General features: G+C 29.1%; 2 protein-coding genes across 5 annotated transcripts in view; one reads left to right on the top strand and one right to left on the bottom strand.

The window, feature by feature from the left end:
* Positions 1 to 26,220, bottom strand: part of LOC119680266 (myosin-6-like) — a 71,709-nt gene that overhangs the window by 35,567 nt on the left and 9,922 nt on the right. The gene's annotated exons all lie outside the window — the stretch shown is intronic.
* Positions 1,964 to 24,658, top strand: LOC119680267 (regulator of gene activity). Of its 4 annotated transcripts, none has more exons than XM_038092997.1 (8): positions 1,964 to 2,756; positions 17,699 to 17,834; positions 17,911 to 18,077; positions 19,895 to 20,141; positions 20,712 to 21,011; positions 21,084 to 21,288; positions 24,078 to 24,242; positions 24,323 to 24,658. In XM_038092997.1, the coding sequence occupies exons 2-8, from the start codon at positions 17,702 to 17,704 to the stop codon at positions 24,546 to 24,548; spliced, it is 1,443 nt and encodes a 480-aa protein (XP_037948925.1). In that variant the 5' UTR covers positions 1,964 to 2,756; positions 17,699 to 17,701; the 3' UTR covers positions 24,549 to 24,658. The 4 variants fall into 4 exon arrangements, with proteins under 4 accessions (XP_037948925.1, XP_037948928.1, XP_037948924.1 ...); XM_038093000.1 differs by having other exon boundaries at positions 1,964 to 2,924; positions 19,895 to 20,123; XM_038092996.1 differs by having other exon boundaries at positions 1,964 to 2,924.

Here is a 26,220-nt window from a genome sequence, read left to right as displayed (position 1 = left end):
TGTCAAACGTGTCTTCAAAATAGATAGTGTGTTCGACAATATTTTTTCTTGGGTCTTTTCCAGGATTTGAATTAATCTGAATATCTGGTCTATGGTATGATGAATTTGTCGGGTATGAAGCCTAAAGTTGATTGTTGACTTTAATCTTTTTCATGATACATTTGACAGAACCTTATAAGTTAAATTTAAAAGACTGATCCCGCTTGAATAGGCGCAGATTGCAGATGAACTTTTTTGTGAATTGATCGAAGACACTTCATTCTCTATAAAAATTTAATACAAAATGAAAGATAATTTTTAAAATTATTTGCAAAAAACTTATTGCAATGATTTGATTATAAAATCAAAAACAATAAAAAGAATTTGACTATAAAATAAAATGCTTGATTTTTATCATTTTTTATATTTCAATAAATATGATTTATTACATAAAACAGTATTTCTACACGTTGACGTTTCATAGAACCTTAATGAACTCATGGAATTACATTATTATAAAGTTAACAATTAATATCATGTTAGTTGATTAAATCAGTTTTTAAATATTATTTTGGATGTCTTTTTTCCTAAATATTTCGTTGTTAAATTTTTTCTTATACTATTTAGAAACACTCAAGACTATACAAACAAAATTATGCGTATCACTTTCTTAAAAAAAGATATTTTAAGAAAGTACGTGTATGGTTTATAAGTTCATTTAGATTATAATTCTTAAAAAATATTATTTGAAATATCTGTACAGATTTGATATAACACAGTAATTAGGCTATCGTACTTAACTTATTTTCGGGTTTATCTCGATAAGCATATAAGCAAATTTGTTGTATAAAAGTCATATAGGCTCTATGCAAAGATGTGTAAGATAAGCGCAAACTTATTTTTAAGTTTCTAAAGCGCGTATTACACACCAAAAATTATCAAAAATGCTTGTCGTCGCTTTCTAATACATATCAAGCTAGTCCACTTTATTTTAAATACGCCACAGAGAAAAACAAAGCACCCACCTCTTTAAACGTGTATGTACACATGAAAATTTTTTCTCACATTTTTTTGTGAAATACGAAATTTCTTTATGTATTAGTAATATTCGAATTTTTAAAAAAAGTATTGATGGAAATCAAAAAATTTGGATTTTTCCTCAAACTTGCTCATGTTTTTTCTTATAGAATCGGATTTTTGTCGGCCTACAAAATTTCATTTGTTTTAAGAAATGAAAGCGAAAACATCGTTGTAATGCACGGATGATTTTATTTTAATTTATTTTAATGTACATATATTTGTTGTTTTTTGCTGGGGCTAGTCAAAATAATGTCCACTAGTTTGATGTATAATAGCAAGCGACGAAAAAGATTTTTGATAATAATTTTTGGTGTGTAATACGTGCTTAAGGGGTGTAATACGTGATTGCAGTCACATCACAATTGTTGTTGTTTTCAATGCAAAATGAAAATTAAGATTATCAGCTCATTTCATTTTGCATTGTAAGCAACAACAATTGGGTGAGTATATTGTGATGTTTGGTTTAAATTATGATAAACACATCGAAGCAATTAAGGTGCGAACCAACACAAATTTGAAAAATGTTCAACTAAAAGCCATTTTTATTTTATATATATATTTCTTCAGTTCATTAGAATGCTAAGAAATCATATCGAAACTTTAATTTTGAATAAAAAAAAATTGATTTTTGTTTGTTTTCTTATTTATCTAAACTGTAAGTTCGCTAAACTGTCCAAAGGAAAATAAGTGACTAACGTAAGATATACTAAAGTTTAATATTGAATTCACTCTATAGTTTTATTTTTAATTTTAGCTGTCAAAAATATTTGGTTTGCGTTGATAAACAAAAACAATTGGCAGCTTAAAATAGAAACAAAACTCGCTTGAATGCAGTATAAACATATTACACGACGATTATTCATTTATTATACATGCTTAACATGTAAATTTTTTTAGTTACTTTATAGTGCAACTCTGTTATCATTCGAAAATTCGACCGTCAATTTTTCGAACATCGGACATTTTCGTTTTTGTGTTTGTATTCGTGCAAGTGCTTCAGAAAGATTTTGCGGAAGATCTTATATTGTGTTTAATTTTGGGGCAATTTCAACAGAAAAAATTTGACTAAAAGCACATTAAACGCTTTGTAATTAGTTAATAATTTATTGTGTGTAAAAGCCAAAAAATTTTCTATGAAAATTTTGGTTTCACGCGTCAAATAAATGCGAAAGATTCGATTGAATTTTTCACTGTGTTCGGGTGAAATTTCATTGAACTAAGAAAAAAAAATAAAACAAGGCATAAAAGTCACAAGAAGTGTGCAAAGAGGAACGCAGGCAATACGATTTTTTTATTTACAATAAATAAAAAGTAACAAATAAACTGTATGCGAAAAAACGCGCAACATTAATTAAAAAGTGAACAATTAATTCAGAACTGTAAACCATAAGAAATACTCATAAAAATAAATACACAAGCCAGAGTGAATACGAGGGTCGCCGAATAGTATACCGACCACAGTGCACGATTTGCGCAAAGGCTCAGAAAAAAGGAAAAAAATCCTTTTGGTATATACAACTCGCACCAACAGCGCACTGCCTACAGTTTTGTTGCAATAATAACTATTAACTTATTGACTTGTGTTTTGACCAATTTTGTGACAAGTTTGATAAACTGAAACGGGTTGTTTAGAAGTTGTGGTTTATTTTTGTTCTGCTGCACGCACCACATTGACGGTGGTTCAATTGAAGAATAAGGAAAGTATAAGTGAGGCGCTCTGCGTCACAATTTGCAAGAGCATTTAAGTGCGAACGATTCAAATACCACGACGGTACAAAGTGTCCTTCGTCGCTTTGGAATGTTAAATGCGGTGAATGGTTGTAAAATTCGATTGAGCCTAGCAAAAGTGAAAAAAAATTTATTAGGTAAGTGGAAATTCTTTTCTGCTGCTTACTAAATAGAAATTAAAGGCTTTAATTTTTTAATAGTTGCAATTTTCAAGGGAATTCTGAATGAAGTGGTATATACTTTGGTTCACAGCTAAAAAGATACGAATAAAAGAAAATCCACAAGTCTTTTTTATTATAAAACTAATAACCAAAATTATTTCCAAAACAACGAAATTCTTTTTACAGAGTTTCAAACTAATTGATTTTTAATATAATTAGAATTCTTGGAATTCTCAATAACATTAATCTTACAGTTCCTTACATTACTTATATGGTAAACTTTCAATCAGAGTTATACGCATCACTTTCTTTAAAGATTTTTTAAAAAAATATTTATATATTTTATATTTTTTATTTCTTTTGAAATACTGTACTGATTTGATATAAAACAGTACCCGACCCGACGCTGAAAATGCTTTGCGTATTATTAAAATAATTGATTTTTAATATATTTAGAATTCTGGGAATTCTTTACAACATTAATCTTACAGTTCCTCAAAACGCTCATTTCATATCTTAGATGCCTATGAAATATACTTGCATAGTTCACTTTTCTCTGCTTAAGAATAGATATAAATAAGAAATATGATAACAATTTCCTTCAAATACCAAAGTAACCATTCCATCCACACTGCATTTAAATAAGAAAAAATATAACGATTTCCTTCAACTACCAAAGTACCCATTCCATCCACACTGCATATTTGTATTGTAATACATTTTTACCTGCTTCACACATTTCCTGATTAAATTACAACTACAACTACATAAGGAAATTCTTTCTTTTACCTGTTCAAAAATTTGTAAACCTATTTGGAAAAAAAACCTATAATTTTGGAAAAAAAAGGTGTCTTTAAAAAGCAAACACCTAGAAAAATTTTCACAAAAATTTTTCCTTGGTAAAATGTCTGTATCTATGTTTTTATTTTTAATACAAATATAAAAAGAGTGTAGAGAAAATTAGTTGTTAAAAATCCTATGTACATAAACATCCCTGCCTATTACATCCGAAGGGACAGCCACTACTATTTCATAGCATGCCATACTGTGACCACTCTTCTACAAACATCATTTATCAATTATTGCTATCGTTAGAGTTTTAGCATTCGCAAGATAAGCCAATCAAGTCGCTTATCCCAAGGGTAGTGAAGCTACGAGGGCCACAAAAATATAAGCAATATGTCAATAGTTTATTTTTAGACATTCCATCTTAAAACAATTTTAGAGAATTGAATCATTTTGTTTTTATGATTTATAAAATGTAAAATGGCGCTAAAATAATATTAATTTACCATTTTACGATAAGTATTTTAAATATTTATATTTTCTGGTCTCAGTTCATTATTGCATTACTAGAAATTTATGACATTTCTAAGTTCAAAGAAATAACAAAACCGTTTATTGGAACTAATTTGTTGAAATAGGTTTTGTTTATATAAAATTTTATTTGTGTAAAAAATAGTCCCAGCTACTTCTGGTTTTATCTCTCAACAACTGGAATTGGATCGATTAATAGTTTGAATATAGTTTATAATGTGTGTTAGTACGAATTTTCTTTCGAATTGTCATGCAAAACTAAGAAAAATGTTAACTCAACAATTTAGAACTGTAGGCTGGTACTTTATATTAAATGTATATGTTTGAACACTGATGGCCTATGTAAGTGAAGTGAAATAATTTATTTCTTACTAGATATGATTTCAAAATAGTATAACAATATTCATACAGTGTGATAAGTATTTATTCATTCTTACATCTACGGTTAGGTGGTCCATTTCAATAGAACGCAGTCAAAGCTATTTATAGATTATATGATGGGCCACGTTGGCCTACATTATCGTTTCAACACGATAGAGTAGTCCAATACAACAAAATTTCACATCTGCCTGGAGTCACGTAAGAACATAACACTTTTTACATTCGTTGTGACTGTCCTGCTTTTATATGTGCCTGTTATTAGAAAATCCTGAACTAGAAACGATTGTCTTTCATTTGAGAGAATGACAATCTTGCCTATTGTTACGGATTGCCAACATAAATCACCCACCTACTATGTTCGCAGCAGCGGCGAATATAGACACATTTAAGGGGGTGGGTTTTGACATTAAGTTCGAATTGTGCCTCTTTTGAAGAGAGAGTGCGATATGATAACAAAATGGTCAGATATATTTAAGGTACAGAAAGAGTGGAAAACAGTTTTGAATTTTCTTTCTTTTATGCGTTACTGATTCGTAGTTATAACGCATATATCAGTGTAGTGTAGAAAAGTTGTTATATTGTTTAATTCTAAATGTGTCTGTAAATTCTTTATAATTTATTTTGTTAATAAAACAAACATCATTTCTAAACATATTTTTACTTTGTGTATGTTCTTGTTAACATAAACATTAGATTAAATATTTTTTTATCAATTTTAAGTTTAATAAGATATCAAACAGTTGGTTTAAGTTCTAAGAACTGTTGTAAACACGATTCTATGATTTATTTTTCATAGTACAGTGTCTACAACTATTTTCTTTAAGAGTTATGGGTTTACATCTGTGAAAATTTCTTCTTTTAGTAAGTATAAACCGAGTCAGCTCATGATTTATACTCTAATAGCTGTTTATGGGCATTACTTTTAAAAAATTTTTGATAAATTAATTTTTCTATGAAACAACATAAACTTTGTGTAAACTGAAGATAACTCATTTTTTACTTTTGTCTCTACAAAATGGAGTCAACGGCGCAACGAAATATCGCTATATATTAGGTCTGTTCCACGAGCTACTCATAGTAACACATGAGTAAAACAAAAATAAAATTTACACAAAAATACTTGAAAATTTGCTGGTGGAACGCGCTTGTGTATACACAGTGTTTACTCAAAGTTACTATGAGTAGCTCGTGGAACAGACCTATTATGTAGTATCAGCGCATAACGTTTTTGTTTCAAAGGTGCATTTCACAGTAAACTCTTGTCAAAACTCATAAATTCGTTCTCATTCGTTCAAGAGTATTAAGATATTAGATAGTACTTCTCCGAAACTAATCTTCGATATTTTTAAAGTTGGTAAATAAATGGTATTCTCCGTTTCGTTTTAGTATTTTTTATATTAAATGCAGTTTACCAGCATAATTTATATTTGAGCGAATCGTCTGCGCAAATACACTGCATGGAGTTTTTTACGATTTAGTCTGTATACCACATATTTATTTAAAAAATTAAGACTACTAACTGATTGATATAGGAGCTATAAAATGTCAGTTTATAAAAATAATTGTTAGTTTATAGAACACGCTATATAAAGAACATATAAAACAGTTTCACCTAACACTTATTAAAGTGCAATACAAAATTTAATTGAGAAAAATAACCAGTAAATAAATTAAAAACGTCAATTCCTGCTAATGTTTTTTAGCCGTCACCAAATGGAAAAGTAATTTCAAGAAAATCATTCTAGTAAATTTCGAATTTTTGCTCTTTCTTATTATAAGGGTTGTTTCAAGTTTCTTTCATTTTAGGATACATTTTTAATGTGATTAAGGGTGATTCTTTAAGGCGTTGACTGAATTTATTACATACACATCTGATATATTGTAAATATGCAAAGAACATTATGGAACCGTCATTAGATTCAACACAGGGATGTTTAAAAAAAAAAAAAAAAACAGGAAAGGAAAGCATAAAAACGAAATAAAGTTTTAATTTTTCCGTCACGAAATCATAAAGGTCGTATGTATGAATAAATAAATGTTAATAATTAATATGAAATTAAAGTGAGAGTCTTTGTGTGTACCATGTGAACTTGACTTAACTACAAACGCAAATAGGAATTTAATTGCTAGTAATAATAACATAACTTGATATCAACAACAAAATAAGTTCTATAATTCAGTTCCGCAGTACAAATTGATATGAGCTTCAGAGCAAAAAGTTTCAGTGAGTTCAGCTAATATTACGTGTTCGTTTATTTTAAACTAATTGAGTCAAAATATTGTGAAGTGAAAGATGGGTCACTCCATTTTAATATAATGGATGAGTCATAGTGAAACACAAGCCTAATCGATTTGGAAAGGGCTTCAACTTGATCCTACAGTCTTTACCTTAACATTTTTCCTTTGTTAATTACATTTCATTTGTATTTTCTGTCCCCATTTCCTGTTACCGAGAAATTGACACAATTTAACAATCTCCAATCCAGAGTAGTGTTTTTTGACAGTATTAGATTATCAGTTTTAATTAAAATAAAACTACAAGAGGAATGTATAGTTTAATAAAGTTTATAAATTATCAACACTCTTGAAATAATTAATATCTTAATATCTTAAGATTCTTAAGAATCTTAATGATTCTTACGAGGCTTATAATCTTAACAACAACTCGAAAACGTTAAAAGAAGTCATTATTTTTTTTATTGAAAGTCATATATCATTGTATTTTGTCCATATTTTAATAATTGTTTCGTCATCTCTATTAAAACGTTAAAAGAAGTCATTATTTTTTTTTATTGAAAGTCATATATCATTGTCTTTTGTCCATATTTTAATAATTCTTTCGTCATCTCTATTAAAACAGGTGCTCTTAGATTGATTAACGCTCATAGATTAATCAACTACCTTATATGCGTATGTCTGTTATCAAAACCGTCCCTTTTAAATACGAAAATCTATTGACGTTCTGGTTGCGGTTCACGTAAAATAAGACTCTTATAGATATGCTGATTGTTCGTTGCTGGTACAGAAACATGTTAGGGAACTAAAATTTCTTTTTCATTGCCTCTTGTTACAGTTGTTAGAAGAATGTGCTTGACATTAGCTTAGTCATTGTTCTGCTCTTGCGCAAGGTATAGTAAATATGCTAGAGACCTATTTTCTAGAGTAGTGTTTCTCAAAACTGTTCATATTATCATCCACCAACAAATCTTTGTTGCCTTCTACTTCTTCATTATATATTAACATAATCATGGCTGTAATGTCAATAAAAATTATAGCTCTTTTTTCGTTTTTATTTTGTTTAATTTTTTTTTACGTTTATTCAAGACAGTTAGGAACTAATGGTATTAATTTATTAATACTAATATTAAATTTGTAATAAACTAAGACCCACATTAACATATCAGTCGCAATATCTTTTAATAAAGATAGATACATTTTAAAAAAACTAATTTTTTATGTTGGAAGAGACTACTCTAGAAGATTTAAATCACTTGTAAGACTGCCATGTAATTGGCACTGAGTTCTTCCTGTGCCGAACTTTTTAACAAAAAATGGGGAAACTTAGTGATATGCAGGCAGCTGTATGCAATTTAGCTCCATTAAGAGAAAATCAAACTCTCTCATTGAGATGCCCCGTAGAGATATCAGTTTTGTAGTAGGTATACTTACAGGTCATTGTATTTTAGGTAACCATGCTAGGAGACTAAATCTCCCTTTCTACTATACCTGCCCCAGTTGTGGTAAGTGGTGCCGTCTATTTGCTTAGCTTCTATCCGATACAGAATACGGCGCTGTTCTAACACTTTAGGGACTTGATTTTTTGAGGATCTTGGCGAACTGTAAAACCTTCCTCTGAATAGTATTATAAGCTTTGCCAAAATTTCTGAGTGGTTCACCCTTGGATTTATACGGTAACATAAAGGGCCTATAGGCCTAAGTGGCTCTCTTGAAGATCGCCGGTATAACCTAACCTAAGACAGCCATTTGAAAATAATCTTGAGTTTTATTAAAAAGCTTAAATTCAAAAGAAATTGATAGCCTTTTTCGTGATCATTATAAAACTTAATTTAGTTTAATATAGTAATGATGTAAATTCTTGTGGTGTAAGTCCGATTTGCACCCTATTTACTTTGAGTCTATGTCGTTGGGTTATTATAAGATGAGTTGCAACTTATCCCTCTCTCCGTTTTAGTTAAAGATACAGTTTGTTATAAAGATATTTCAAGGCATTATGTGTTGTCGTTTACTTTATGATAATGAAGTAATATATAAAACCTCTGCTTCTATTTAAAAATTGTTTCTATTTGCTTATTTTGAGTTTAAACTATTAAGGGGTCACATTTTTACATTGTGTTCGTTGCATTTTTAATGCACACAATTTTTAGCCTCTGTGCACATTTAAATGTTGTCATAAGAGCAAACATCATTTCAACAAAATTGAAAAAATAAAATGTAAATAGCAATAAACATAAAAAAAATTATATAAAAATTTTATTTGTAGATGCAATTAAATAAAAGAAAATGTTTGTACGGCTTTAAGGTAATTTTATCCACAAACAATGAGATTCATCACATTTTACGAATGTTCAACCACAAACAACAACAACACAAATTTAAATAAATCTGCCTACCTGCCTGCCGCTTGTCCATACTAATTTATCTACAAGTTCGAGATGTAAGTGTGGATACTCGTAGTCGTACTCTTCTGTGTTTATCTAAGGCATAAACAATAACTCATACACCTTCACTTCATCCACTCTGCCGCCTGCGAGTTTGATGCTTACTTAAGCCTATTCCAGGTAGTCCAAAATTTGCGTGTAATGCTTATATATATATATATATATCTGTATGTAAGTCCTTCGGTTTCAAGAAATCTTTTTGTTCTTATGCAGATTATGCATTTCATTTTTCCTCCATGTTTTTCATTTTGTGAAATTTACTGACATCTAAGATGTTTAGACTCTCTTCCGTTCAACTTTCAAATCAATTTTGTATCCATTTTGGATATTTATCTTCAGAAACAGATGTAAAATTTGGTAACTTCTTTCTCTTCCATTTAAACACTGTTCAAAATGGTTCGATTCATTTTATGGAATAATACATTCAGATAATCGCAAAGATGTTTAGATTCTCGTACGTCTTTAAGTGCATTGTGAGATTTGACAAAGAATCTGCAGCCACTCATTTAGCATTTGGCTTCTTTGTTTTGTCTGGTGTTACTGCTTTTCGTGCCTGCACGTCTGCCTGCCGAAACTCACCTTCTGACTTCCTCTTTGTTATCCCATATTTTTCAGATACTTCAATATCCAATATCAACACTCATACACACACACACACACCTAACAAATAAGGCCAACTTAATTTTTTCTTTGCTTTCCAATCCATTTCGTATTTTGCTGCACATACGATACCTCCAACGAAATAGGGAACAATGAAAATGCAAAGAGATGTATAGAAATTGAAGAAGGACTTAAGACGATCTTTGTTTGATCCGATGTATGTCAGTCTTAAACTGATCGTGTTCAATTTGCTACTGCAAGCGATAACTCATTTGTGTGGTTGGAGTGCAACATTTGAAAGTGTTACTTTATACGTGCTTCAGTGTCTGTCTGTTAATTACTAACTTAAAGATCTGTGAGTTTTAAGTGAAATGAGATCTTAAATTTAGAAGGTTTAAGTTCTTTACTTACTAACATATTAATTTTTATAAAAAAATCTATGATCATATAAAATTCAAGATAAATATTATAAACAGAATTAAGAAACTGTTAGAATCTATGGGTATAATTTATATATAATACAATGAGTACGACGAATCGCATTGTTATTTATACATCTATTATAACTAGAGCTGCTCAACTCTACACAAAACAATTAGATATAATGTATATGTACTGTGTTATATTTGTTTAAACAACCTTAGCAGTGCATTTATAAACCTTATATAAATAGAAGACTAAATAAATTTATCGTCTTCGTTGCTACAAAGAAAAAAAACTAGAAGTAAACACAAATTGGACAGGACTGTAAGCTGCAAAAAATTTCCAATGGCGTCGTCGGTTCGGTGGTTTAATAATCTGATCTATTGGTTCTATACTCTGACCCATTGGTTTAGTTAAAACATTTTAGCTAGTTTACACTTTCGGTAATATTCAATGGGTCAGTTCAATTAACATACATTAAAAAGCCTGTCTAAATTCCGTTCGATTTAAAACTGATTCTCACAGCCCTAAAATTTATAGTGCTATATTATATAGTGATATAGTGATAGTGTTGTACTCACTATTTCAAATCTTTCGACTTGAAATATTTTTTAAGGTTGATAATGTTCTCTTATTATTCAAAAATAATTTCTTCTTTTTATTCCATGGGTTTTTATTTCTATTTTCGCTTCTTTGCGTTGGTAACTGGCACTTTAAATGTGTTTATTTTATGTATATATTTGAGCATTGATTGTATAAGTGAGTAGAATGAATGAGTTTATTTATAATTTATATAAATTCAATTTAGTACGATATGTTTTATGTGATGTGACATTTTTAAGGTATAACTAACTACTTTTATTCTATTTTATTCCATTGCAAAACTTATGAAATTAATATGTGCTTTCAGATCAGTATAAAATATAATAAATTTGTTGTAAATTGTTTGTTTAAAATAACACAAAATTAACATAAATAACACAAAAATAAGTACATTGTTCATTAAAAGTTGTTTGTAACGTAATTTAGCACATATCTGCGACTCTACAAAGTATATATATTTTTCAGTAGCTGAAAAAAACAAATTGATCTGTCCATCTGTTTTAACAGAATTAATTCTCGATTTATTACCTTATCCAATTTCGTGCATCAAGTGCTGTTAGGGTTCTCTTAACTTTATCACTCCACCGTAGTCACGGTTTACTTCTACACCTTCATCAAACTGCTGCTTTAAACACTTTTTGGCTAGAGCATCGGCATTAATTCGTTGCATTATATCAGTACCGTGTTAAAGCCCGTACATTCGGATACAAAAGAACTTTCCTCTCTGAAGCTCTCTAAATTGAAAATTCAGCCTCTTCAGTCTAAATCATCTTGATTTATTATAAATCACAAATAAATGAAATATATCTATTAAGAATATATGTGTATATATATTAAAGAAAATAATGCTTATAAAAAGAACTTGTTAGTACATGTTAGAGTTGAGTGTCTCAGAACTTTTAAATTCTTGTAAAGAACTCTAACACACTTGTTTATTGTCAGATGTTGTTCAACACCAAATTATTTAAATTGAGATTATTAGATAGGTACATAAAAACTTTATATGCTAACGAGGGCAATAGTCACAACAATCATTTAGACTATTTGCGAGCTATATCTCGGATTCTTTTATTTTTAACGCTTTAAAAAAAAATTATAGATCACAGTAATCAATTATTAGCACGCACCCTTATAAGAGCTAGTCTCTTTAAATCTAAAGGGTTTGGGAAGTCTTGTAGCCAGTCTTGTACGTTCAATACCAGATTATTGTGTTACAGGCAAAAATGCAGAGTTTAACTTTTTCATTTAATAATCAATGTCACAGTTGTAAGAATGATTAGGAAAACACGCTTATCAAAGAAATTAACTTACTTAATACATAGGAAGGCTAACTAAATAACTGCCAGACATTTTTATTAGGATAGACTTTTTGTATAAATTATTGGATAAGAATCCCATAGTCTATAGCACTCTCTTTGAATGACTCATATAAGTTTCTACCTTAATATCGTCTTATTTCAGTTACCATTCACAGCTTTGCAGCTTTCGCTAAATATATTTTAATATACATATTCAGTTTCATTCATTTATATCTTAAATACAAATTTAAATACTAAACAATCTCAAATATTACATTCAACGTCAACCTTGTAATTTATCAAGGTTAGAAAAAATTAAAAAACCTTAAATACATAAAAAAATTATAATTTAACTATAATTAAATATAATTAAATAGTTCATATTTTTGTAAATGAATTGCTACATAATGCTACATAAGTATTTGTTAAAATGTTAGATATTTAGTTAGTATGCAGATATCAAATTTTCTCATCGTAGAGTTTTTGTTTGATATAACAATGAGAAATATTATGAAAATACGTATGTATATAATTTATTATGTATAAGCCACCTTCACATCGATTTGTTTGCTTTGTTATATTTAAAGAATTGTAGTTTAGATAATTATTTATTTAGAAAAAAAATGTTAAAATATAAATGATCATTATCCAACACATACACTTCCGGGTTTCTACCCCCAAATATACTTATACTTCTAGAGTGATATTACTATGTATATAAACATTTTAAAATTGATTTGTAAGAAAATAATATATTTACATATGACTAAATCATTCCGTTTATTAAAATTATTTTAAGGAATCTCTTAAAAACGAATTTTAAAAACTTTGTCTTGCATCATGTGCGGGTTTTGATCATACTCCTGTTTTCTGTGCATATAACTTTTAGTTTTTAATAGGATTCTATTTCTTTAGATATTGATTACATCGTAGATTAATATTGGATAAGCCCTATTCTTATTGTCAGATAATAGTCATTCGATTTAAATCTCTCAAATCTCTCTTATCTTCTTAAACACTAATTTCTCCAAATGAATTTTACTCAAGTCTTACTTGATTCTATTTCTTTAGATATTGATTACATCGTAAATTAATATTGGATAAGCCCTAATTCTTATTGTCAGATAATAGTCATTCGATTTAAATCTCTTAAATCTCTCTTATCTTCTTAAACACTAATTTCTCCAAATGAATTTTACTCAAGTCTTACTAATATTCTTTCGATAACGTTACAATGAATATATTTATAGATATCGCATAGAATACTCTCATTGCTTCAATTATATTTTATATTATTCTACAAATTTTTGAAAACTAAATTAAATTGATCTTCAATTAATTATTATAAGAGAAGCACGGTGTGCTTTATTTGACTACAAAATTAATTGTACTCAACTTTATGGGTCCTTTTGATTAATTGAAATTTCCATGCATTTTGACTACAGACATAAGTCTGTATCGTATTTAAAATGCTTCTATAAAATTTACTCAAGCATTATCGTAGTCATACCTTACGGCAGTGTATTAACACTGTTATAAAGTATATGTAAATATAAACATGTGAAGATATAAACATTCTTTTTGATACAAAATTCCTATCGATCTCCCTAATGTTCGTATGGAACATTGTTTTCCAAGCACTCAGGCATTGCATTCCACATATAGATAGATACATTATTTAAATTTGTCTGCTGTATTTTGTCGCAATCAATACAAAAAACAGTATAGCCTTCGCTTTTAACATGAAAATCTAAATAAACATTTTTACATATACAATATATACAATGAGATACAATTTATTTTCTTGTCGACTATTTTCCAATTAGATTTTTATTTACATTTTACTCATTTACATATACCTAATCCAGAAAGAATAATAAAACTCTCTAAAAAAGAACGTTATTGATTGTGTGCAGTTAAATGTACATAAAGGTAAAAGCGTCTAAAGCTTTTTGGCTCTACCACCGACTAACCCCAATGCCATCTCTTCCGTCATTAATGCTTATCTCTCATAGTGTCAATATATGCTTTTGCGCCATATGTGCGGGTAGAGTAGAGTATGGTAGGGTAAAGCTTAAAATGTGGGTTAATACATCATTAGACTGTCTTTGCCATATGAAACTCAAAGTGTAATAAAAATAACTAAAGCTGTTTATTTATTAGTGAATTGGAAAACTCTTTATATACATATATATAAATATATATCATTGTTATTAATATTCATATAATTTTCCCTAAACTATTAGATTATTTTTTAAGTGTTGTATTCCTGGGGTGAATTTTTTAGACATTTCATTAAACATTTCTAAATATTATTATGCATTTAAGCTTTATATTTGCTTTTTGACTTGACTATAAACTATAGTTTCTAAAATAGTATACAGAACAGTTTTGAGTGCATACAATTCTGCATACTAAAACTTAGCAATTTATTTTTATATTATGCCAGTAGTGGCACGAAAGAGCGAGAATAAAATAGTGTAACTTCACCAAGAAACTAAAAATGTGTATGGTTGGTTTGTTGGTTGCAGTAGCAGGGGTCATTCGATAACTTCCTTGTACCTCCATTAGCGATTTTTCGTCGTTTTGCTACTACATTCCTCGCAAGAACCCTAGTAGAGACTAAATCCAGCAAAGAAGTATCTTCCTAAAAACCTATATCTTCTGGACGCCAAAACCAGGCATTCACAGAGAAAATGTATTATAGTTTCTTTTAACTGCGGGTTTCCACAACTTCTGCGGTGAGGATTATGAGAAACGCGCAGTTTCTCTACACCAATGACCAGAAAGAACTGCAGTAAGCCTTGCAGTGTTCACTCGGTCACTTTTGATTTTTATTATAGGTGAGCCTTGCTAACCTGGAAGTTGCACATGACTTAGTGCGTTCCATCTGTTATTGGCAAGTTGCAGAAATTATAGGAAGGTACTTCTCTTAATGGTCTCTAAGATAATATAAACCGGTACCGGTGTAAAATATATATTGTATAATTAATATAAATATATAATGTATTTATTTTTATATATTAATATAAATATTGGAAAACCATTTTATCTCTGTTACTACTGGGTGCAAAGTACATTCCGTTTTATTTAAACCATTGCTTTAAAATTTTAAAGACAGTCTTATTAAGCACTGAGAAGACATAATCCTGTTTTATAGAATATAAATTATTGATTAATATTTGTTTGCGTAAAGTCTTTTCAGATCTTTTAGGAAGCTTGTTAAAGATTAGCCTAACATATAAAGGATACATATTAACAGGAAAAGAAAAAAGGGCGTATATAGGAAACGTTTGATGAGATGTTGGGAGAAAATTAAATTTTGAACGTTACCCAAAATTGAGATACTATTGAGTCTGCAAAAGGATGATTTTAGAAATACTAGATCTTCAAAAAAAATTTATTATGTTTTTAAATAATTTTGATATAATTTTATATTATATCAATATAAATAGTTTTGAAATAGCTTTGAAATGAAAATAGGCAATCTCAAAAAAAAAATTAAAGTTGTAGTTTATAAGTTCGTTCTAATTTAAAGCACGGCAAGTGTTTTGGTTAGTGTGATTAAAAAAGTAAAAAGTGACAAAAAACCTGGAACTTGAGTATTGAAAGTTTTTTCAGCCTTGGCTACTTGTGGAAAAACACGATTAGTCATCGCTTCTAATTTGACAGGTACGAGTTCCAAGCCTGGAAGAAATTCGAATATTTGCTAAGACCACTGCCGATGAGAACTTTGCAATACTCGAAACAGCATTGTAAACAGCATGCTAAGACAAATTATGAATAAATTAACTAAATTGTTGTTCTTGTCTTTTCTTTGCTATTTAAATCCTTCATTAATTTTATATTATTATTTAGTTTCTAAATTTTTCTTATCATTTTTCTTTCTTAAACCAGTCGTTATTTTACTTTATTCAATTAATTTTTATGTTAGAACAGACAATCATTCTTACGTTTTAACAATTTTGACAGGTATGGGCTCCGTTAGTTTTATTCAAAAAACCTTTTTTTTCACTTTTCGTTCACATATACCATCAATATATGTCTCCAACTACTATATAAACAATGATATCATTTATTATCACAGTTCGTTTCTGTGCTCAGTAATCTTCAGTGCATTTTCATTATGTATTTTCTTAACTCTGTAGTGAGTTGACATTTTCTTAACCTTAAATTTATGTATATGAATTTAATGTATATGAATTAGGTTCGCTTTAATAATTGCCTTCAATTTCCGGGTTTCTGTTACTACGCACATAGTGATAGTGTACATAATAGATAAAAATATCTATTAGGCTTACGCAGCGTTCGTAAAGTGAGTTTAAAATTATATGTTTAGAGAGACACTATACATGTTCACTTCATAAATCAAAACTCAAGCACGTTTAAAAAAAACTTATGTGCGTATTTTATAGTGGCAATCAATATTCATTTAACTATGTTATAAGTACTTAAGTGAAGGCTACTCTAAAAATGTGACCAAATAAACCATATATTTTACTTTATAAGTCAGCAATATTGAATCCATTAAACAATTTTAATTAAATTTCATTATTTTGGCTTGTTCAAAATAATTTAATTTATTGTGTAAAACCTTAAGTTCTTCTAGGAAATAATTGATTCACCAGCATCATCAATTCAATTCGAAATATTCTTTTGAAAATGAGATTAAACTCCATCTCATTTGATTTATTATTGTACGCTATTAAATTATTAAATCATTTGGACTCTTAAGCATGAGAATGGAGTTGACAATAACAAAACAGCTAACAGAATTTCAAAGCGGGGTATCAAAACTGTCTTTATAGTCGTGTAACTTTCTCGGAATGGAATATCGACTACAAATAACTGCACTTATACTTAAATATTCTAAATATGAACTATTCCCAAGTCAAAGTCTAATTCGGTTCAATAATAAAAATAATTCTTAATAGCATATAATCTTTTTAACTATATTTTGGAATCTATAGATTTTATTAAGAGTATAACGAAACATTTAACAATCTTCCTAGCAATTACTAGTAAATAAATCCGATTACTTTATCTATCAGTCGTGGCACCAAAATAATGTGATATGAATAGTAAAGAAAATTTGTGTATTTGTGCAAGAAATAGTTCCTATAAGGTGATATAAAAATTTTTCTTCTAGATCTCTTCTAAGATCTCAACAGCTGATTGCAAAATAATCTGACTGAAACATACTTTTTCTAATTTGATTGTACCAAATTAGGGTTTCTTCATTATTGCCCAAACAATGATAACATAAATAGAAAATAGAGAGTTGTGTTTGAAATAAATATATGATGTAGAGATGTAGAGAGAGGCGATAAATGCATATCAATATATTTAGGTCTGCTTTTATGAACATTTCTATACATATTTTTTTGAAATTATCAATAATTGTGTTATGAATTTCAATTAATTTAGATTTATCGCTTTTTTATTTTAGATTATGGCAAATTTAAACTTTCAACAACCTCCCAGAAGCATAGCAAATGCTTCTCTAACGGGCAGAACTACAGGCGGTTTTGGAGGCAGTTCGTTATCAGGTCATGTAACACCCACGTCTGGAATGTTTCCCACAGGTAAGCTGATAAGGTTCTTGTATATATTTTTTTTCATTCACTTAGTTTGATAATATTTTACATTTGTATTGTACAGGCGGCGCGAATTACGGACAAGCGCAGCAACCTCAACTTTCGCCTAATCGTAATGGACAGTTATCAGTCGGTGGTCCCGCGTTATCAAGTGGTGGTAGGGCAAATATATTTGGACAGCGAGCGTATGTGGAGAGACGCGCTATGCAAGGATTAGGAGGTGGCCCAATGGTAAATAATTATAAACTAATTTAATAACTTATTTTTTTTTATATTTTTAGTTAGTGTTTAATACCAAATTATTTTATGTTTATCTGTTTAATGTGCGTATTGTGTAAATTTAAAATTGCAATTTGCTTACTCACAGAATTTTAGTTTCTGATAAGCACACAGATTATAGTTAGTATGCATTTCACTTTGAGAGCTAAGCGCACGCAGTTTTTTTAAACGTCAAGATTTTTATTGCATTCATTATAGATGCAATATAACACGTACATCATTAAGTGTTTTATAAGGCAATAAAAAATAACTTGGCGTTAAGACACTGTGAAGTAACTTCATTTTTTTTTATTTTTTTATTTTTTTTTCAACTTTAAATTAAGATTTTATTGTAACAATTAAATTTTTATATATTTTTGATTAGACTTAGAAATGTTATAAAATTAATTATATAACTTTATTTCGTGTCTGCAAATGAGTATCGTTGATGTTCTTTATAATTTCATCTCCTTACAAAAAAAACCATAATGTGGTGTTTTAAACATAACTTCGCACTGTTAAATGAAAGCACTACATCCACTTGAGATGCAGTTATTTAAATCTAAAAGTTTGCATACTATTTTCTAAACTCATTTCGTAATTCATTTTACTATATATATGAGATTTTGAATAATGTATTCAAGAGTCACAATATAAAAACGCCATTTTAAGATCACTTTGCCACCGTTAGTTTCAATTTTTCGAGCATTGTTTATAGCATTCGAGCTAAAGTCTTGGTAAAGCCGTAGGCTATATGCAGTCACACGATGGTTCATAATTAACATAATGCATGCTATTATTCTGACACAGAAGTTGCCAACCCCTTTTTTTTGGCTACATTTATTTTAATCCAAATATCGAAATTGGGTTTGCTCTCTCCTACTCAGTAGAAACAAATTGACTCTAGATAAAGTAGTCTCTGCTAATACGATCGATATTTATATATACGAAGGAATCGGCAGATGCAAATTTTCTAGAACAACTGTGTTTACAATCTCGCTTCGATTAACGAACCGTTACAGCATTATTCATACAAATGGGACAAATTCATTAAACAGCAAATGGAAATTAAGTATCAAGATTGTAGTAAGCTGTACAGCTGGATCCTTAAACCTTGTCTTAGGTTTGTCAATGTCTCTATTTATATGAGTATCCGGACATAAGGACTGCAGTGCTGACGAACTAGCTAAAGTAGACACACTATCTTCTTCGTATAGTAATATCCTATTTGCAACAGCCAAGCTGATCACAAAACGTAAATACCTAGCTATAGCTAAAAGCGCATTTACCTATGCGTCAGAGAAATCTTACAAACAAAGATTTGTGTCAGACCTCAAGATTTATTTGGCAGAAATTGTACAAGAAGCATTCAAGTCAACTCCTTAAACTAAAGCGAAATCAACTTATTGCTAGGGTATCGGGGCTGAAAAGGTCACTGCGTACTAGGAAGTCATAAGATAATTATCAATTATAGTGAAAATTTTATGATTTTATACGTAATCGATAAGACTTTACTTTCCTTCAATCAGTATCAAAGAATATATACATAATTTAACCAATGCAATAAATAATAGAAGATTTTAATTTAGCGTTTGATTAATAAATTATATATTAATATTATAAATTGATATTTTAATAAGTAAAAATAAATACAAATTTTGCTATATGTGTGTTAAGAAGTTTTATTGAATATTTAAATTATATAATTATTATTTTAAGTTAATTATTTTAAATTTATTATATAGTTTTAAATTAGTTAATAATTAAATATTTTCTCTCTTCCATTTCAGTCAAATATGGGTAATTTTATGCAAACGGGACGAGGTGGTTACGGTAGCGGCGGTGGCGCTGGTGGTCCACTAAATAACTTCCATAATGTATTTGGCGGTAGTGGAGACACAGCAACACCTGCATTACTTGATCCATCGGAATTCCCATCACTGACGAATGTACGCGGCCAGAATGATCAATCACTGCCTCAGACGAATCCCCTCCAACCACCGGGAAGCAAACCCTATGGTAATTTCTTTACCTCTTGTGAGTTTTTCAATGATAATATCCTTATCAAATTTTTCTACTCGTTTTTTTAAATAACCATAAATTTGTTAATATATTGTGTAATGGTATTTTTTAAGATAATTTTGTGTAAAACGTTTATAAACTAAAACCAATTCATTTTTATTTGTGTATTTTGACATCACTTTTACATTTTACATTTTACATTTTACATATAACATATTACATTTTTATTGTCTTTAACTTTTATCTCTTTTTGATATACATATATATATAATTGCTTCTTGGCGTTGGGTTTGCTTTTAAATACTCTTTATACGTAAACCTTTTTAACATATTAAGGTGTTTTTACTAGTATTTATTTTGTTAAAATTTGTTATAAAATTTATAAAAAAATTAATAATTTTTTGTAGCTTTTAAACAATAGAAACACATACAAAACTTTGAGGATGCATTTGGTTCTCACGAGCATTATACATTAGCATTATATTTTTAATTATAAAACTACTATTTAAGCTTCAATTTATATACTAATATATCTGCACATTGAATTTATGATGGTTTGTTTTTCTGTTTGTTATTTATTTTTAGTTGGTATGGTGAAACAACCTACGTCAGAACAATCGGAGTTCACAATGTCAAATGAAGATTTTCCTGCCTTACCGGGTACTCAAAATTCTGACGGTACAACGAATTCAGGCTTAACAGAGAACAATCTCGATGGTACGGAGAAAACAATGAATTCGATTGTAGGAGGCAGTGGGTTAGGCGCAGTAGGCAGTAGTGTTAGCGGTAATAATGGTGGCAGCAGTGGTAACGGTGTTGAACATATAAATGATAATTCCAGCGAAAACAAACTTGTAAAAAGTGGAGTGCAAACATCACCTGATGGTAATAACATATATTTTGCAACTCTTTCATTATAACCTTCATAATTTATCTGTTTATTTTCGAAATATATAGGTAAGGTCACAAACATCCCAGCGAGTATGGTGAATAATCAATTTGGTATGGTGGGTCTTTTAACATTCATCCGAGCGGCGGAGTCCGATCCTAACTTAGTAACGTTAGCTTTGGGCACAGATTTAACGGGCTTGGGTTTAAATCTTAATTCACAAGAAAGTTTACATCCTACATTCGCTGGACCTTTTGCGGATCAACCCTGCAGGTAATATTTAATAACAACTAAAAGGATTAATTTAATGTAAATCTTCTTAATGATGAAATAGGTACAGGAAAGTGTAATATATTAAATAGTTTTAACAGAACAAAACTGTATTAAGTTTTTTGCTCAATAGCTTACTTACACTTAAAATAACTTATGAATGATTATTCAATATATGTATTAATATGATTTAAAAGATAATGTTCTATTAAATTGAATTTTTTAATATTACAATATAAATTGAATACATTTTGAATAGTTCTTCTAGTGTATATTCACACATTCTAGTATCTCATTCTGTACTGATCTGATATGTTTTAGAAAGCAATATGTGTTGTTTAGCACAATAAAAGTATTAGACGTACTGTAGCTGTATTAAATATATACAATATCTCAGATATTTTATATTGGTAATAAAACAGTTACATCTCGAAAGTATATTGGCCATTATTGTTTGAAAATTTAATAGCCCATCGGGGTATCAAGCACAGACAAATTGATTGTTTATAGTCCTTTTGTTAAATAAGTTGTTATTTCCGTCCTTTGTGAAATACTATTAATATAAGAGTAGGCTAACAAACGGAAAACTTAACAAGAAAGCTATTTATATTATTTGTATTAAAATATAAAAAAAAACTAGTAATGCAAATCAAGTAAAAGTGTATAGAAAAAAGTTTAAATTTATATATCTTGAAATTATAATTAAAAATAGAACATGTAAAAAACCTATGGTCAGTGGTTTGCAACCAAAAATTTAAATGGATATGTAATGTTACTTGGAGTAAACTTGCAAGGTCGACTTGCATTTATAATAACAAATTATTTGCAGCAAGCAACTTTTCAGTATAGCATTTTTATATAATCTAATTTAGGGAAAAACCATTATTTTTAAAAAACATTTGAACGCTTGAAATGTTTAAATACAATTTTTCCACAGAAACTTTTATTGTGGAATTATTCTTCCGTTTATTTATTTTACTTTTTGGGTGTCTACTATACTTTTCTGTACTTTGCTGTTTTTAGTGCTGTTGCATGGCACTTGCACTTTTATTTATTTTAATATAAATTTATGATCTAAGTTGAGCAATAACGGTTAACGTGAGTAAACTGAACGTATTTACTTAGTAATTATTATATGTTTAATTTATTATATGTTGGAATATTTATTTACTGTATAGCATTTTTAATGACTTGTTTAGTTCAGTGAATAGAGTGTGAGAATTTTCAGTCATTGATATTAGATGAAGATCTGACATATACAGTGTTGGGCGATTGAAGTGTTACCAATTACAAACAGGTATATCTGTCAAACTGACATTGCGAATTACGTGAAATTCATACGAATGACAGCTGTTTATATTGTTTACAAGATACCACAATCACTTGCGTCTAAATTTTATAGAACAAAAGTTATTCGAAATGTAATTCAAACGTAATAGTATGATTGCGTTATATTTGTGAGCTCAAACAATTGAAAGTGAATAAAATGTTTATGTATCGTACCATAAATTGTTATAATAGTATAGACAATGTCGCCAAATGCTATGGTTGTAGCAAAAAAAGACAGCAACGTCACCTGAAATGGTTCGGAAAGTGAAGGTTCGATTTGAACGAAATCCACGTCGAAGTGGTAATCAAATGGTCAAATGGTCATATTCCAAAATTAGCTCAAGTAAACCCTTACAAATTTCAAAAGGTACAATATCTTAAACCAAAGCAACAAAAAGTTACACTCGAAAGAGTAAAGGATTGTATTCTCTGATAGAAAAGATATCCCCATTGAAAGTTCATGAACTCTCAAAATGATCGGGTAACTGCCAATGGATGCTCTCAAATCGTTTTCATCGAGCCTGGGGTCAAAGTCAATGCGATTTATTATCGGAAAAATCGTTTGGACGTAGCTTGAGAGCCATGGGCATGCAAACATTTCGGTGGTAGACCATGAGAAGTTCCAACAAGAGTTGGCACCGGTCTCATTGTGAACCAAGAATGGTTAAAAAATCATGTTTCATACTTCATTTTGTCCACACAATGGCCAGATGCAAATCCGATGGAATATTCCAATTGGGGCATTAAGTCTAACAACTTAGTCTAATTCCGAAAGAAACCTTTAGTTTGTAGTATGAATTGTGCATTAAGGTATATATCAGTTATGAGATCAGAATTAAGAGTACTTTTATATGAAATACACTGGTGCTGGATTTATAGTATATTCGGTATCAGTGTAACAATTTTCTGATTAGTTACTTGAAATGATTCGATAAATATTATGATTATTTCTGTTAGAAATTATTCTATAATTTCAGTACAGTAGATCTTTACTAGACCGAATCCTCAGGTAATTCGAATTACTTCATAGTCCGAGCAAATTTACAATATGCATTATACGTGCCTTGTGATCACGATTGACCACTAATTATCTAATCGAAATCATATCTATTTATATATATAGTATATGGGTTACGCATGTATCATTTAATTGATGGATTAATTTAATTAGTAGTAGATAACTGTTCAGTTTTTATTGTTTATTGTTTCTGTTGTTTAAATAAATATAATATGTATAAGACTTTTCCTGCATATCTCCAATATCCGAATTGGACCCAATATTAATGGATCCGGATTAGCAGATCTATTAATATTTGCAGTTATATAAAGAAAATATCAATTATGTATAATTATCCAACATAGATTTAGCAAACTTCTTCATCACTAAAACATTTTTATCTATAACATTTTATCATATATTGAATTTTTTTTATATAAATATTTATGTCTTTTTTTTTTTGTAGAGCACAAGACGTGGACTACAACGTTCCACCTGAATATTTGATTAACTTTGCGATAAGAGATAAACTTTCATCTCCGATACTGAAAAAGCTACAAGAAGATCTTCTATTTTTCCTGTTCTATACGAATATAGGTGACATTATGCAATTAATGGCAGCAGCGGAACTGTAAGTATATATACATGAATATAGAAGCCACTTAGGGGAAAACCTTTATTCATAATTTTTTTTCTTTAATATTATTGCAGGCATAGTAGAGAATGGCGATACCATATAGAAGAAAAGATTTGGATTACTCGAATTCCTGGCATTAATCAATATGAAAAAAATGGTACAAAAGAACGTGGCACGTTTTATTATTTTGATGCGCAAAGTTGGAAACGGCTGTCCAAGGTATTCCAAATTGATGCCGAAAAATTAGATAAATGTCCAAATATAAGCGCGTTTATGAACATGAATGGACAGTCTGTATAATAATAATAAAATACAAAAAACACGTAAAAATCTTAAAAAAATCTTTTTTTGAAAATAAGAAAAAAATTAACATAAAAAATAAAACGAAAAAGTATTTGAAAAATTTTAGCAAAAGAAGTGAGCGTCTTTATTTTTATGCAGATTATTTAGGTTTCTAAAGGATACTAGAAAATAAAATATAATTTTATTTAACACAAATAAGCATTTATAGATAAGCACACACGTCTTAATTGGAAGTATATATAAACTTTTTACTGCCTTAATGATATCTTAAATAGGCAATATATACTGTTATGCCTGCTCTTGATCAAACATTCAAGTGTTATAGATTTTAAAAATTGGTAAAAAATTTCTTAAGATAAGCTTAAAGACAAAAATTAAATAAATTTTACAAGACTATTCTCAAGAATATTTTTTTAATTATACTTAAGGAAACATATTAATGGTAATAAGAAAATAACTGTTAGAGTTATATGGATGTTATCTCACTTTACCTCAGTTGATGTATGTCTTGGACACATACTATACAGCAGAACAGTATTCCACAGTATTATATATAATACCAAGAATTTTTGAACACTAGTAAATTACAATAATGAAACCTAACACTACCTTTTTATTATTTATTAATTACTTGAATTTTTGGCTGACCATACAATTGTATTGTCATCATTTTTTGAGACTGCAAGTACCAAGGGTTAAACTGCTGCCCTGCCAAATTTAAAGCTGAGAGTCAGTGTTCAATAGTCAACTGACCCAAAATCGTACTTGACTTGTATGTAGTTTTGTTAATTTGCTGTAAAAGTTTAATAACAAACTCACTTGCTGTGTTATATTAGAACGAAATCCTAAACCAACTCATATTAAAACAATAAAACTAAAAGAAAGTATTGAACATATCAGAAAACTTAACGAACACATTTGATGCAATAATTGTAATCCAATTAAACATTATAATAGTCATCAAATATATGTGCCCTAAACAATTTTCAATTGATGGAAATAAATTAACTGTAAATATATTCGCGATCTGTCAAGTTTTATCATAAACATTTTTATATTTTTTTAATATTTATGTATGAATCTAAGTTGAATTTTAAAAAATCACATGCTTTCCTCTTCACCAATTTTTATTTTTCTATAATTACTTTTCAAGACAAATAATTATATATTATGTGTATTCTTTTGGCATGAATGCTCGCTCCAATAGAACTACTTTTGGTGCTTAAGAATAACTTGGCATCACTGCCTAAACCAGTAAACATATGACATGTAAGAAAATTTCTAATTTACGGTTAAATTTTATAAAAAAGTCATGTATATAAATATACATACCTATATATAATGAATGAATCGAAATGTTGCTGTAACTTTATTGGAAAGGACTGTTTCGCGATTGCTTTATATCAGTCACAGCACGGTCGCTATCAACAGTATATTCTTAATTTAATCTTAAAATATGTTAACAGTAACTTGATGAATACAAAACCATTGTCTTCAAATAATTTATATAATTTTGTTGCTGATCTGTTAGATTCATATGAATTGGAAAGCTTTAACAAAAATGCGAAAATATTAAACATCGTCAACATCAAACAACGTCATGGTATGCAGAAATTGTTTGAATTTAGTAAGGCATTTAGGCGATACGAGATCGATAATAAATAGGTTT

This window comes from Teleopsis dalmanni, chromosome 2 (assembly GCF_002237135.1).
Source record: "Teleopsis dalmanni isolate 2A chromosome 2, ASM223713v2, whole genome shotgun sequence".
Taxonomy (NCBI): Eukaryota; Metazoa; Arthropoda; class Insecta; order Diptera; family Diopsidae; genus Teleopsis; species Teleopsis dalmanni.
This window is presented reverse-complemented; position numbering and strand designations above follow the sequence as displayed.

Bases quoted from the DNA above. Each gene is read 5' to 3' on its own strand.
- LOC119680267 (XM_038092997.1), top strand. From the start codon at position 17,702: ATGGCAAATTTAAACTTTCAACAACCTCCCAGAAGCATAGCAAATGCT. The intron at 20,142-20,711 runs GTGAGTTTTTCA...ATTTATTTTTAG, and splicing joins TGGTAATTTCTTTACCTCTT to TTGGTATGGTGAAACAACCT. The intron at 21,289-24,077 runs GTAATATTTAAT...TTTTTTTTGTAG, and splicing joins TTTGCGGATCAACCCTGCAG to AGCACAAGACGTGGACTACA.